This window comes from Aulonocara sp. 'chitande type north' Nkhata Bay, linkage group LG22 (assembly GCF_057382095.1).
Source record: "Aulonocara sp. 'chitande type north' Nkhata Bay isolate Kocher_YH1m ecotype deep benthic linkage group LG22, A_spYH_male_GT1.1, whole genome shotgun sequence".
Classification (NCBI taxonomy): Eukaryota; Metazoa; Chordata; class Actinopteri; order Cichliformes; family Cichlidae; genus Aulonocara; species Aulonocara sp. 'chitande type north' Nkhata Bay.
The window spans coordinates 33,017,455-33,033,097 of record NC_141364.1 but is presented as its reverse complement, the minus strand read 5'-3'; the positions used below and the strand labels follow the sequence as shown (position 1 = coordinate 33,033,097).

General features: G+C 42.0%; 1 protein-coding gene across 1 annotated transcript; it reads left to right on the top strand.

Annotated features, from left to right (window-relative positions):
• Positions 1-732: 732 nt before the first annotated feature.
• On the top strand, positions 733-13,013 carry LOC147304500 (uncharacterized). Its single transcript, XM_086280999.1, has 8 exons — positions 733-937; positions 2,762-3,106; positions 3,527-3,640; positions 4,176-4,517; positions 6,586-6,646; positions 10,317-10,367; positions 11,408-11,458; positions 11,732-13,013. Exons 1-8 carry the CDS (start codon positions 877-879, stop codon positions 11,775-11,777), a joined length of 1,071 nt encoding a protein of 356 aa, XP_086137125.1. The 5' UTR covers positions 733-876; the 3' UTR covers positions 11,778-13,013.
• Positions 13,014-15,643: the final 2,630 nt, after the last annotated feature.

The window sequence follows — 15,643 nt, the reverse complement described above, 5'->3', positions numbered from 1 at the left end:
TTTAAATTTCCTTCAATGTCGCCTGCTCTGGCCCCTGGAAGACAATTGACTATGTCTCTAGTTTCACATGTCTGAGAACAGAATCACCAATTACCAGAGTTTGACCCCCGGCGGGTGTGTCACCGATTGGTGAAAAACGGTTAGACACATGAACAGGTTGGTGGGGCTTCTGTTTAGGACTATGCTTCCTCCTCACCGTCCCCCTAGCCGCCCTCTTTCCCCAGCTGCTTGGGGTCTGCCGGGGAACAGCTAGCGGGGCCTACGCTATCTTTGGCTGCACCAGCTACAGGGGCCTGGCTAGCTACGGGTGAATGAAGGGTGCGAAGCCGAGTCTCCAATTTCAGTAATCCTGGCCATCCGCTGGTTTCCTCTTTCTGGCGCAAAGTGGGCGATAAACAAACAAGAGAGAAAAGCCGATCAGCTGATCATTGATCAGTTTCATGATTGAAGTAGCAACAGGAGAGGGAAGGGGAGAGAAGGAGAGGCAGCCGCAGCGTAAAGAACCAGAATAACTCCACCTTTGTGTCTTTTTCCATTCTAGCTGAAGGACGGGACATGATGTTCTGAATCACTGTCTCATATAAATATATATATATAAGACAATCTGTGTTATTATTTAGGTGTAACCCAACACACATTCTGAACAATCACAGAAATCCGGTTAAACTAAACTGACAGGTAGAGCGAGTTCATCCGCTGCAAAAGGTTTTCCTGCAACAACTTCTGCACAGCACCTTTTACAGGTGGAGGGAGTGCCACTAAGAAAACTCTGAGGTGAACGTACCAGCTCTAAATAGCTGCTGATGTCCTTTATCAGCAAAGAAAGTTTGACCAGGAAACTAAAACAGTTAAAGTGTCGCAGAAGAGAAGGAGAGGATGTTAAAATCACCGTTCTCTGTGTTTCTCTTCTGTTTGTTGCGACATCTGGACTGTACAGGTAAGCTGCGCGTACCTATGTGAATAAACCTGCTGGTTGCGGGGAGAGATGTGGGGAGTTTTACACTGTGTACTTTACTGCAGTGTCTTTGAAAGTCAGCGTGACAGTGTAGAGTAAATGTAGGCACACAGGTAAAGGTGAGACAGGGAAATGGATTCAATGGAGTCATCTTAAGTTTACTTTCATTTTGACGTGTCTGAACGTAATCGCGCTGACACTCGACACACAAACCTCGAATAACGAGCAGCTGAGACTCTGCTGTGCCGTAAACATTAAATTTGAACAAACTTCCGTATTTTGCCGTAAAATAGATCATATTATTACTAAGATTGATGCAGTTTTTGACAAAGTTAGTGCGCATGCTGAGGGCAGGATGCTTCCGCGTGTCTGTCTGTCAGTGATGCGTGACAAGAATCCACAGATCAGGACTGTCAATAAAACTTGTTTGGTAACAGGACTGTAAGCTGAGCCACACTGACAAGAAACAGAAACAAGTTTGGAGAATCTCAAATTTTAGTTTTTACAGTGGTTTACTGCATTTATGGTTTAGTGAAGTTATGGTTGTTTTAAATAGTTACTATAAATCTGAAGTACAGAACCAAATTAGTTTAAATATGAATGCAGGTTAGCTGAATGAATGGATTGTTCAGGGTTTAGAAATATACTGGAAAATAATTTAAGGACATTTTAAATCAGTCAGTAATTATTAATAACAAATTTGTCTTGTTCTTATTCTCAATGATCCATGTAGGTAAATCCCAAAAGGTTGATTCTGTTCATCTGGATCTTTTCAGTGGGAGAAACATTTCATCACTGATCCAGGTGACGTCTTCGGTCTCAGCTGACTGCAGATTTCCCCAACCTTATAAACAGTGGATTGGCATAATGACTGAAACCAGCCCACTGAATCTAAGGAGCTTGGGAGAGACTGGACTTCTTTAAGTTGCTTGAAGACTTTTCACCTGTCATCCAAGAAGCTTCTTCAGTTCTACGATCAATTGGTCGAGGGTCCCAGATTTAAGCCCTAGGGGAGTGTCCCCCCAAGAGGGACATGGACCCCCTAATGATCCTCTACCTAATCAAACAAGCCGAGGTCAAACAGATGTCGGTCACAAGAAACGTAAAGAAGTCCAGCCACTTTTCTTTCCACGCTCCTTAGACTAAGGCTACGTCCACACTAGCCCGGATAGATTTGAAAACAGCGTTTTCGTCTGAAAACGCTCTGCATCCACACTAGCGTTTTCAGTCGTTTTCACAGAGTTGCGCGTCCACATTGAAAGCGCTTATGTTCCAGTACTGCGCATGCGTGAAACGCAAGAAGATTAGGCCTGCCTCATTTCTGTCTGCCGTTTATTTACTTTGCGACTGTTGAAAAGTCTCTTTGAAAAGCACCGAGTTTTTTAAATGGACTAACAATGAGGTGGAGTTGTTTCTGCAAGTAACACAAAAGTACAAAGTTGCAAAAGTGAGTGAGAATTAAAGAATTTGAAGAAAAGCTCTCTGGAGCACGTACAGACTAATATTAGTCTTTAACAGGGCTGTCAAACAAAACAACTGCTGTATAATGCCCTCCACTATCTTAGTTTAATTGGTCACATGACTGCATCATATGACTAAAATGTGTGGGCTTAATGGAGCTCACAGATTCTGCTTCAAGGAACATCATCATCATCAGTGTGTTTCATGTAACGTGGTCTGAGTGTTGTTTGACTGAGTGTTCAGGTTTGAGTCCAAACAGGTTAAAAAGGCCACTCTGCTGGTTCTGTGTTCATGTCCAACACAAAGCTCACATAACTGCTGAAAGCTGTTTCTTTCTCTCCTCAGTTTCCCAGCATGCATCTAGGGTGCAGGTGTATGAGGGGGCGGAGTTTGTCCTGCTGCCCTGTCAGGTACCAGCTGATGTTTCCAGTGACTCCACAGCTGTGGTGTGGAACCGTGATGAGTTCACGATCCCAATGGTCCACAAGCGTGTGCAGAGCAGTGACGATCTTACAAACCAAAACCTTCGTTACCTCGGTCGAACATCAATGAGAGCCACCGCTCTGCAGACTGGAGACCTCAGCCTCACTCTGAGGAACCCCACAGTCTCTGACAGTGGAACCTATACCTGCACCGCCCGCAAGACTGGAGACAATCTGAAGGAGATCCATGTGCAGCTGAAGGTCTCAGGTGAGTGGACAAAGGTCAGAGGTCAACTGCAGAGGTCCTGAGGTCCACACAGACTTCATGCATGAACATGTTCAGTTAAAGTAAAGTGAGATGTGAGTGTTTCTGTCACAGAGGTTCCTATCTGCTCTAATAATAAGGTGTGTGCTCTGAGGTCATCTGGTTTCACAGACCTTTAGTCTTTTATGTGTGTTTGTGCTCAGACTGAACCTCATTAACTTTAAACTAACATCACTCTGTGAGGCCGAAACCTCAGAGTTTAAACTCAGAGAGTTTTACAGTGTCTGAACCCTGCGGCCTGTGGTTCAGTTCTTACCACAGAGTAACCTGATGATGCTCTGAGTAACACAGGTAAAATATTAATAACAGATTCATGTAATCATGTCATTGAACATGTTGGATGATCTTGTGTTTGTGTTACAGAACCTCCTCCCCGCTGGCCCATAGTTGTGGCATTCGTGGTTCCTGTGCTCCTCCTGGCTGTTATCTTTGGTGCCCTCGTGTACCATGCAAATAATAACGTAAAGAACAGAGCAGGTTAGTGTGTGACACAGTAACTTCACTGACCTTCACCTCCAGTATGTTAATGCTGATGTCTGCAACCTTTTACCTCACACGTCCTTAAACTGCTGATCTGGAATCAGCCACAAACAGCAGCAGGTCCCAAACATCCCTGAAACTAATAACTGATGATGCTGAGGATGTTCCATCAGCTGTCCACACACCTCTGAACTATGTTAAGCGCAGAGGTGTGTGGAAGAACACAGGAAGCTTTCAAAATAAAATAAAAAAACACAGAACACAAAGAAAAATAACAAAATAAGAGCTCATTTTAAACTAAATGTGAACTTTCTGTTAAAATATGTAGTCTGTGTGACCTTTAGTCACAGACTGTTACGCTGATGGATGGCAGCTGTCAGTGTGTAATCCATAGAGACAGCTGAGGTGTTGTCATGGTAACAGCCTTTTTACATGATGGAGGTGAATGTATCAGCTCATTGTTTCAGGCTCACACAGGTACTGTAACAAGTGAGCTCATGTTCAGTGTCACAGCTCTGCTCTCTTCTCTCAGTCTCCATGCTGAAAGCAGAGAAGGTGACAGAGGGGGCGGAGTATATCAAACTGCTCTGGAATAAGAGTGAAGTTCCGCCTGCTGCTGTCAGAGTGAAGTGGACACGTGAACAACCCGAACATGGAGAGATCTGTGAGTGTGTGAAGGATCAGACGGGTCAGTGGAAGCTCGAGTCTGGTCCTGTTTATAAAGGTCGTGTACAGATGGATCAGCTGACTGAAGGAGACTTCACCCTGACTCTGATGAAGCCTCGCTGTGATGATGGAGGTGTTTACTTGTTTGTCGTCTACGGCCAGGATGGAAAACCCATTAAAGTGACAGTAGTGGTGCTGTGGGTCAAAGGTCAGTATGACAGACTGTGAGGTAGACTGAGCTGAGACAAACAGAAAATGAAGTGTCACTGCAGTCACACACAGTCACCGTCATAACACTGCTCATCCACATTAACCTGCACGCACCTGTGATATTATTACTATTATTAATATTATGACTCTGATCAGTCACTGACATTCACAGAAACACTTTAGAATCTGTTTGGTTGCTGCATTTATTGTGAAGGAAACACAGGAAGTGGAGAGGTACACAGAAAACGGATCAGAGTGAGTGAGTGAAGGATGCTGGGTAAGATGAAGGAGGACGGCTGTGTCCCAATTCAGGGTCTGCAGCCTTAGAGTACGCAGCCCTAACGGGTCACAAGGGCCACGTACTCAAAGACCGCTAAAGCCGGAAGTGAGAGGCTTGTGAAATGGGACGGTCTGGCCTTCATCATGCTGCTCAGGTTGCCTAGCAACCATGATACTAACCACGAGAAACGTTTCATACAGCATTGTTTGAAAGAAATGAAGGAGAAAAAATATTTTTTGTTCATTCATTTTTTTAATGACATCACTTTGATCAGTTGAATATCTGTGGCTGAGACCACGGGACTGTAAAACATGATAGTTGGGCTTCATTTCTGTACTGAACAGTCAGTTTAAGCTAGTAAATAACAATTAGTTAATGTTGTTCATGAGACTAAAGTCATTTCACTTTGGTAATGTAAATATAATTTGGCCAATATTATAGTTATTGTCAGATTATTATAATATACACTCAACAAAAATATAAACGCAGCACCTTTGTTACTGCTCCCATTCCCCATGGGATGGACGTAGAGACCTAAAATTCATTCCAGATACACAATATAACCATCCCTCCCAAACAGTGGTCACAAATCAGTCCAAATGTGTGGTAGTGGGCACATCTGCTATATTGAGATAATCCATCCCACCTCACAGGTGTGCCACATCAGGATGCTGATCTGACATCATGAGTAGTGCACAGGTGTACCTCAGACTGCCCACAACAAAAGGCCACCCTGGAATGTGCAGTTTTGTCTCACAGCAAAATGCCACAGATGCCACAAGCAATGAGGGAGCGTGCAATTGGCATGCTGACAGCAGGAATGTCAACCAGATCTGTCGCCCGTGCATTGAATGTTCATTTCTCAACCATAAACCGTCTCCACAGGCTCCACACTTTCAGCTTGATGTGTTTGTGGATATATGACTTTAATTATCCACAAAATCATCACATTCTCTGTAAGATTAAGGTCGACTATTGAACGGCGTATATTTTAAAGTAAAGGCTTTAAAACCAAGTTAGTACAAATAATAATAATGGATTGGATTTATATAGCGCTTTTCAAGGCACCCAAAGCCACTATTCATTCACACACTGGTGGAGGCAGCTACGGTTGTAGCCACAGCTGCCCTGGGGCAGACTGACAGAAGCGAGGCTGCCATATTGCGCCATCGGCCCCTCTGGCCAGCACCAGTAGGCGGTAGGGTAAAGTGTCTTGCCCAAGGACACAACGACCAGGACAGAGAGCCCGGGGATCGAACCGGCGACCTTCCGGTTACAGATACGCTTCCCAACCCCCTGAGCTACGGTCGCCCCACAAACATCACTAATGTCACATAACTTTGCCGACATGTGGCCAACAGCAATGTTTTAATGTTCTTCATTATTAAACATTTGCACATAAATAAGTGACATAATATTCAGTACTTACTTTTGAAAGTTTACTCTTCGGCCGCCCTGCTTCAGCCATGCACGTTTTTTTTCCGGCAAAATTATCCACACCCACCGCCGCGCTATGAAGTCTGGGCTATGGTGGGCAACGAAGGATACACAGACCCATCCTTAAAATTCAGGGCAATGAAGGACGCATTTCGAGCAGCCTTTGAATTGGGACAGCCTTCGTCGCGTTTCTGATGTAATCGGCCTTAAAATGTGGCCTTTAAGGCTGCAGACCCTGAATTGGGACACAGCCGAAGTGTGTGTTTCCACCTGAGATTATGGATCTGACCTCAGCTGTTCTTCATCACTCTCATGTTGATGATGTCACTGCTGTGTTTGTCCTCTGCAGAGACCTGGTGGAAAATCATCACAGGCTTGTCTGAGAGGAGAACCCTCGACACTGAAGAAAAGTAAGTGTTCAGTGAGTTTATCTGAAGGTTTGTCATGAATGATTCTCACAGTCATGATGTTTGACTCCTTCCCCTCTGTGGACACATGTTCACATCATCATCATCATATTTACTTAAAAAACACTTTGAAACAATCACAGCTGACACAAAGTTCTGTACATTGGAACTAAATAACAAAATGACATAAGATATAAATAAAAGCCAAATAAAATACAAAGTAAAATAATTCATTAGAGAAACTAAGTCTCACTGAGTTTAAAAGCCAAAGAATAAAAGTGGTTTTAAGACGTGATTTAAAAGTGGACAGTTAAGAGGCTTCTCTAACGTGCAGGGCAAATTATTCCATAATTTTGAAACCACGATAGAGAAGGCCCTGTCCCCTCTGAGCTTCCTCCTGGATCTCGGTACCTCCAGGAGCAGCTGGTCAGCTGACCTGAGAGACCGACAGGGTATGTGGGGATGAAGAAGCTCAGAGAGGTAAGGCGGGGCAAGATTGTAAAAGCATTTAAAAACAAACATGAGAATTTTAAAATGAACTCTAAAAGACACAGGCAGCCAGTGCAGTGAGGCTAAGACAGGGCTTATATGCTCTCTTTTACAAGTTCCTGTTAGGAGTCGTGCAGCCGCATTTTGAACCTGCTGCAGACCCGAGAGCAACAACTGACTGACCCCCACATAGAGTGAGTTACAGTCGTCCAGGCGGGAAGAAATAAAAGCATGGATCACTGTTTCAAAGTGCTTCCTAGAAAGAAAAGATTTTACTGCTGCCAGTTGCCTTAAATAATAAAAACTAGACTTCACCACTGCTCTAATTTGGTTGTCCATCCATCCATCCATCTTCATCCGCTTTATCCGAGGCTGGGTCGCGGGGGAAGCAGCCTAAGCAAAGCAAATTTGGTCGTCCAATTTAAAATAACTGTCCAACTTAAATGGCAAATGGTAAATGGCCTGTATTTGTATAGCACTTTACTAGTCCCTAAGGACCCCAAAGCGCTTTACACATCCAGTCATCCACCCATTCACACACTGGTGAATGGTGGTAAAACCAAACAACAGGTTTAAAATAGACTTCCAGGCGTCCCAAATCACAGAGGACGACTCACAGGGACCACTGGGTCCAAACACCATCACTTCTGTTTTCTTGTCATTAAAATTTAAAAATGTTCAGAGCCAACCAAGTTTTAATGTCATCTAGGAATGTCATGAGAGGTTTTACAGAGATGCCATCCATCTGCTTGAGTGGCAAATAAATTTGGCATAACAATGAAATGAGATCCCATGCCTTCTAAAGATGGAACCCAGAGGCAATAAATACAGTAAATAGAGCAGTGGCCCTAAAATTGAGCCCTGTGGGATGCTGCAATTTGGGGTTAGTATCTTGCCCAAGGATATTTGGCATGCAGACTAGAAGAAGCCAGGAATTGAATCACCAACCTTCCAATCAGTACCGCCTGAGCTACAGCCACCCCACAAACCCTTAATAATGCAGATTCTGTGCTATGAAGGGTTTTAAAACCTGACTGAAAAACCTCAAAGATGCCATTATCATCTAGAAAATCTTTCAGTTGACTAAAAACAATTTCTCTAAAACCTTGGAAAGTAAAGGCAGCTTGGAAACAAGCCTATAATTAGCTAAAACTGTGTGATCAAGGCCAGGTTTTGAAATTTGCAGGAACCACACCAGAAGTCAGACTGCTGTTAATAATGTCAAGGACATACTGCTCTATACTAGGAAAAATTATTTTAAAAATTGTGGAGGAAAAGGATCCTGAGGGGAACCTGCGGGCTTAATATTGTCATGATCCTGGGCCATGTTGGCCCAGCAGTCTTAGTATTCATGTCTTTTTGTGTATTGTTCCTTATTTGATTTCCTCTTGTGACTTTTATCCCCTGTGTGCCCCTCTATGTATCTGAGAGCCCTCGTCTCCCCTCCTTGTGTTTCATTCCATGTTTCCCCAGCCCACTATGCCCGTGCTCTCTCTCTCCTCCGGTCTGCACCTCTGTGTACTTCCTGTTTTACTTTGACAGTCTCCCGTCAGTGTTGTTTACTCCTGCCATGTCTTGTTATGTTTATCTGTGTCAGCTGTGCTCCCATGGGTGGCCACTTCCCCTGATCATCCCTCTTGTGTATTTAGTCTCTGTGTTTCATGTAGTCTGTGTCGCGTCGTCTGTGTTCCCACCCTCCGTGTTTCCATGCCCAGTCTTTTGTATCCCCAGCCATAGCATAGATTGTTCCCAGTTTAGGTTTGTTTAGTTCCTGCTCTTGTGCTGCCCTCATTCTTGTTTGTTTCTTTCGTGATCATCAGCCACAATAAAAGGCTCGCTTTTGTTTAAGTGCACTCCCGTATCCTCACTTGTGTTCGCACCTGGGTCCTCAACACACTCTCCACACGGTCTGCCACTGCGACCGTGACAAATATGGCGAACCACATCCTCTAAAGAGGAGAGTGTCACAAGATCAAACTGAGTAAAAACAGCACTGCGAGGGACAGAGACAGAGGGGTCAGAGTCAGGAGCTGTGATAATAGCCCTGCTGGTGAAGACCTATAAAATATAAAAAATAAAAAGTTCAGAAAATTACTGCAAATATCAGGAGAAACTTCCAAATAGACATTTGGTGGAGTATTATTATAATTAATAATAATTATTATTATTAATTATTAGTATTAAGTATTAATTAGTAAATAATATTTAACAGTGTTCTGGTAGCGATGCCAGCAGTCTTTGAGAATTTGAAATGACACCTGCAGTTTACCCTTTTTCCACCTCTGTTCTGCTCGATGACATTCCCTCTTAACAGCACGAGTGCTCTCATTAAACCAAGGCTCAGGTTTAGCCTTGGGCTGCCTGGTTTTTAAAGGAGCCACAGAGTCCAAGACGGTTTGAGAGCAAGAATAAAACCAGCTTCGACCAAGTTTTGAACATAATCACTGCTGACTTGTCCTGGGGGGGGGGGCATGAATGTATGTTTAATTTATTTACTTTAAATAATCTATATAACATTTTATTAATCTATGTACTTGATTTTCTGACTATAAGGTGTATTAAGTGAAACAACAACAGTCAGATAAGCACGGTACATATTACTCCGTAAGACTCCTGACTATGGTAGCCGTAATGCTCCGACAATCCATCAAGTGGTGTGACTTCGTAGCTTACCAAAGTTGTACTAAAACATTTTGACAGATTTTTGAAAACATTAAAGGATTTTACGTGTGACTTATAGTCCGAAAAGTACGGTATGTAGTAATACTTTTGTGTGCTGATATGGAGGAGTGCAGTGGGTGTGTGTGGTGTAAGCCGTCTGTCCAAAGGAAATAAGAGACTTTAATTTTTTTCAATAGAGCAGACTAAGGAACTTCCTTCTTAGTGGACCAATCAGAGCTCAGACATGAGGTTGAATCATGAACAATCACAGAATCAACCTTTTAGGTTTGGTTAGTAGCAGTAGAGGAATGAACCTGTATCCTGTCCATCTACCTGTCAGTCAAAGAGGCCACACCCCTTAGTTCAGTACTGTAAACATGTTTATTTGGTCTATTAGGACTGACTCACTGCTGGACACCAGAAGAACTGCAGGTTTAGAATGGGTTTATCCGACTCAGATTCAAACACTGCAGAGATCCTCAGTCTAGATCCAACTGTGACTGTCTGTCTTTTGTCTCAACAGCATGTGGAGGCTAAGTAACGCATTAACTAAGATGGTGGAGAACACGTATGGGTGAGTCTGATGTGTATGTTGTTTAAAGTGGAAGATTTTGAGTGAAGAGACAATCTGTTCAGCTTCTCGTGTTTCGTGGTTGTAAAACAGGAAGTTCAGTGTCTCTGATAAACACAGCTGTCCTGTCTTTAAGTCTGACGTCATTAGCCATTTCCGGGCCCTCAGTGTGCCTGCTTTACCAGGTGTAACAATTAAGTTTAACATCCAGGCATCCATGAAAACAAGATCTATTAAATTTAACAGAGTTAGAAGTCAACAGGAAATTAACTTGCTAGTTTCCATTTAAACATAATATAGCATGTTTTGACTGAGGGATTTCTGTAAAATTAAAACGTACAGCTCTGCTATCACTTCAGACATAAATGAAGACAGAAAACTAAACAGCAATGACATTTGTAGGGTTACGGAAGTTAGGCTAGGTGGTATATAATGATGTGTTATGTTGTGTCTAGCTACACAGCTATGTTTAGCATGATTAGGACAGTCAAGCTGGAGGATGAATGCTAACTTTTTTCCACACGATTAAAAGTTAACGTGAGGGTTCCCGATGGTTAGAGACAAATGCAATCGCATGGCTGGATGCTGTAAACGGACCAAACTTCAGTCAGGAGAACAACTGAGATAATCCATCCACAATACGATGTTAGTCATTAATATACTGCTGCATGGGCTGGGTTGTAGTTACATCGTAAGGTTTTAAAAACTGTGGTTTAAAATGAATAGTGATGATGAAAACCGAGAAAGGCCGACAGTGAACAGTACCATAAAACAAAATACAAAACCTTAAAAAAATGTTAAAAACACAACAGCCTTAATAAACGCAGAGTAGTTTGGGCGTGGAAGCATGGTTCATCAGGTCATCGCTTAAAGACCGGATATACGACTATGCCAAAGCTGAGACTTCATCCTGACTCACTGATGCCTCTGCTGGATGTCAGGGGAACTGCAGGTTTAAGCTGAGTTTGTCCAGCTCAGGTCCAAACACTGCAGAGATCCTCAGTCTGGATCCACCTGTGACTGTCTGTCTTCTGTCTTCACAGAAATGAGTTGGAAGGTGAAAATGCTCCTGTGATGTTGGAGAACTTAGATGGGTGAGTCTGATGTTTATGTAGTTGAAACTGGAGGAGGAGCTGGAGGATGAAGATGAAACCGTCTGTCAGCTTGTTGTGTTTCATGGATGCAAAACACGAAGTCCAGTGTCTCTGATAAACACTGCTGTAGATATATATACGACTGTGCTAAAGCTGAGACTTTTCTGACTCACTGCTGCCTCTTTTGGACACCAGAGGACCTGCAGGTTTAGTTTAGACTCATGGTTAAGCTGTAGAGTCTAGAGCTCAGTCTGCGTCTGTCTGTCTACACAGAGAGGAGAATGCTGAAGAAATTCATCTGCTGAATGGTCAACCATAGTGATGTGTTGAGGGACGATGAAAAATAGAAGAACCAAATGCTCGTCACTTTGCTGAGCTCCAGATTAAAGCACAGAAGAGGCGGGGTCTTTACTGTGACTGCCCCTCCACAACAAGACCTCCCCAACATCAGAGACCTGTTTAAACTACTCCCTGGATTTAAACCACAATGACCTCTGACTACTTTTATGTGTGTTATTTCTAACTCAGATTCTCTCCTGTTTTTTCCTTTCTTGAAATCTCTCATCTTGTCTCAGGTTTTTAAGGCAGCACTGTGGTTAGGACTGTTGCTTCACAGAAGAAGGTCCTGAGTTCGACTCCACCATCAGGTCTTTCTGTGTGGAGTTTGCATGTTCTACCATGTCTGTGTGGGTTCTCTCTGGTACTTTGGCTTCCTCCCACAGTCCAGAGACATGCACTTAGTGGGGTTAGGTTAACTGGTAACACTAAGGCTACGTCCACACTAATGTGTTTTTATTTTAAAACGCATCGTTTTCTCTCTGTGTTGGCCTCCCGTCCACACTGAGATGGCATTTCCCCCAAAGGAAAATGCAGCATTTTGAAAACGCTATCGAAAACGAATACATTTGAAGACAGTGCGTTTGCGTCGCAGTGTGGACAGCAAAAACAGAGACTTTTGAAAACGATGACGCATTTTACTTTGTACTTTTCTGTTACTCGCAGCAACAACTTCACCTCATTGTTAGTCAATTTAAAAAACTCTGTGCTTTTCCTCGACATTTTGCCGCAACGTTTCAAAGAGCCGGAAAGTAAATAAGCAGCAGACAGAAATGAGGCAGGCCAAATTGTCTTGTGTTTCACACATGCACAGGACTGGAATGTAAAAGTTTTTGGCTGTTTCAATGTGGATGCACAGCTCTGTGAAAACGACTGAAAACGCTAGAGTGGACGCGGAGCGTTTTCAGAAGAAAATGCCATTTTCACATCTCTCCGGGCTAGTGTGGACGTAGCCTAAATTGCCCGTAGGTGTGAATGTGAGGGTGAATGGTTGTCTGTGTCTCTGTGTTAGCCCTGCGACAGATTCGTGACCTGTCCAGGTTGTGCACTACCTCTCAACTTAAAACAGCTTTAGGCTCCGGACCCCCGTGATCCTGAAAAGGATAAGTGGAAGAGAATAGATGGATGTTTCATGTTTTTATGTGTCTGATTTTTTTTTACCCATGCAGAACTTTGGTTACGACACACATATGTTGTTGATAACAATAAAGCTGACTTTACAGAGAAAGTTTTCCTTCCTGTGTCTCCTCCAAAATAAAAGTCAGTGTTTTAACATGTTCAGAGTCAAACCAACAAAAATAAAGCTGTTAGTCCAGGATGCGGACTGATCAGCTTCTGTATTTGAACACTCAAACATGAGAACAGCTCTGTGCTGCCCCCTGCTGATCACATCAGGACTGACACATTGAAAACAGACTCAAAGTGGGTCTGGGGTCTGATGGTCTAAAGCACTTATCACTGGGACACAGTAACCTCTGACCTTCTGAGATCAGTTTGAAAAAGTCAGACGTAGGAAACATCAGAAGATCAAAACTGAATATGTTCATGGACTCAAAATGAAAGCAGCAGAAACCTGCTGAAAAAGTAAAACTGCTGAAGAATCAGCAGCTGTTTTATTGTGAAACATGATTAATGAAGCTAAATATGATCCAAACACATAAACTGAGTGGTGCAGGATAGAGCTCAGTCATATAAAATAAAACGGAGCTCAGCGAGATTGTACTAGACACTAGCAGTGTTGGGCAAGTTACTTTGAAAAAGTAATTAGTTATAGTTACTAGTTACTTCTTCAAAAAAGTAACTGAGTTAGTAACTGAGTTACAATATTCTAAAAGCAATTAATTACTTGAAAAGTAACTATTGAGTTACTTTAAAAAAAATGTTTAACCCTCTGGGTTCCAGGGTATAATTGGCCATTTTTAACTACTTTTGATTTTCCCTCCACATTTCACCTTTAAAAATAGTTTATTTGCCTTGTTTGGTATCATCCTTTTCAGCCCAACCTCACGTGTCTGAATTTACAGTTATGTTTTTCATTTTGACATACTGTATTAACACAACTGATCTAAAATCAGACAAAAAACATAAAATCAGAGTAGAAAAAGTTATATTTTTTACTGTAACAACCACAAACATGGTTAATGAATCATATTTCATAACTTTAAATGCAAATATAAATTGTCAATTTTAAAATCCTATGCACAAGTTTTGCAAACAACAAAGTTATTTGCATCCATTTACCTTTTACCCCCTTTTTTTTATAACCATTTCAAACTATTTACAGAGCAATCAGCTGTTCTGCATTCAATAAGATGCCACACAAATTATTTGTGCCACTCCGAAAAATAATTTCTGTCCACTATAAAGGAGAACATCACAGCCTGATACCTGCAGGTCTGACAGCAGCAGATGTATCACTCCTGTTTCTACCTGGAGAAGGCAGTCGCCTCATTGTTCTGACACACAACACAAAACTATCCACAACACAACACACTAACTACACAAGACAACACATTAGCTACACACTTCAAACACGCTAAACATCTCAAATCTCAAAACTCTCTTTTTCTCTCTCTCTCCATCACTCCTAAAACGTCCCCTGTTTTTTTTTTGTTTTGTTTTCTTTTGCTCATAAGCAGAGAGTGCTTGCTAGCGCTGTCCTTAGACAGTAAACGTGACAAAACTATTGAGGAAAAAAAACGCTGCGTATATATTGTTTATCATGACTCTGGTTTTAGGTGGCCTATCAACACAATTTCAAAACTGGTATATATCACCTTGTTGCTTTGTCTTTAAGTGGTCATGTGATTGGCTTACCATGACGATTGCTTTGCCCCCTTAGCTCCAGGTGTTGTGCTAGACAGTGATCGTGATTACCGTCCGCAGGAGCGCGCAGCTGCTTAAAGCTGTAGAGTCCAGATTACTTACGTAGTCAGCTACTTCCATGCAACTGATATAAGATGCGGTAAACTGAACACAGCGTCAACCGTCTGTTTATTGAAAATAGTAACGGACCGCATTTTCTTGTTAGTTACTGTAACGGCGTTGTAACGATAGGAATAGTAACTAGTTAGATTACTCGTTACTGAAAAAAGTAACGCCGTTACTTGTAATGCCGTTATTCCCATCACTGGACACTAGTGATGTGCGAGTCATGAATGAATCGTTCAGTACTCGAAAATCACTTTACGGACTTCTAAATCATGATTCACAAGCCCAGCTAACTCATTCACTGACTCATCCCTGTTACTGTTAGCAAACTAATTTAATTAGTAGAAATATATCTAGCTTATAATACAAATTGTGGAAAAAAACAGCTAGTTTCTGAACAAAAACATTTCTGCTCTGGACTGGAAGAAAAAACCCTGAGTAGAAAGCTCACATATAGACAGTAAATTCAAATTCTTATTTGTCACGTACACAGTCATACACAGTACGATATGCAGTGAAATGCTTAGACAACTGCTCGTGACATAAAGAGAGAGAGAGAAAAAAAAGAAAAAAAAATGAAAGGGCTATGAATAAGATAGGAAATAAATATGAAAAATTAAAGTGTAAATTTAACTAGGAAGGAATAAAATATAAAAAATTAAGGTTAAAAATGAAATAACTGTACAACACAAATCAGAATGAAGGGTAAATTTAACTGGGAAAGAATAAGTAGTAGCTCAACAGTTCACATTAGCATCGCTCTGCTAACTTGCTAACAGCAAATTTGAGTTACTTACCCGTTCAATTCAATTTTATTTAATTCAATTTTATTTATATAGCGCCAAATCACAACAAAAGTCACCTCAAGGCGCTTCATAGGTACAGAGAAAATAACATAATAATACAATAACCTCAGTT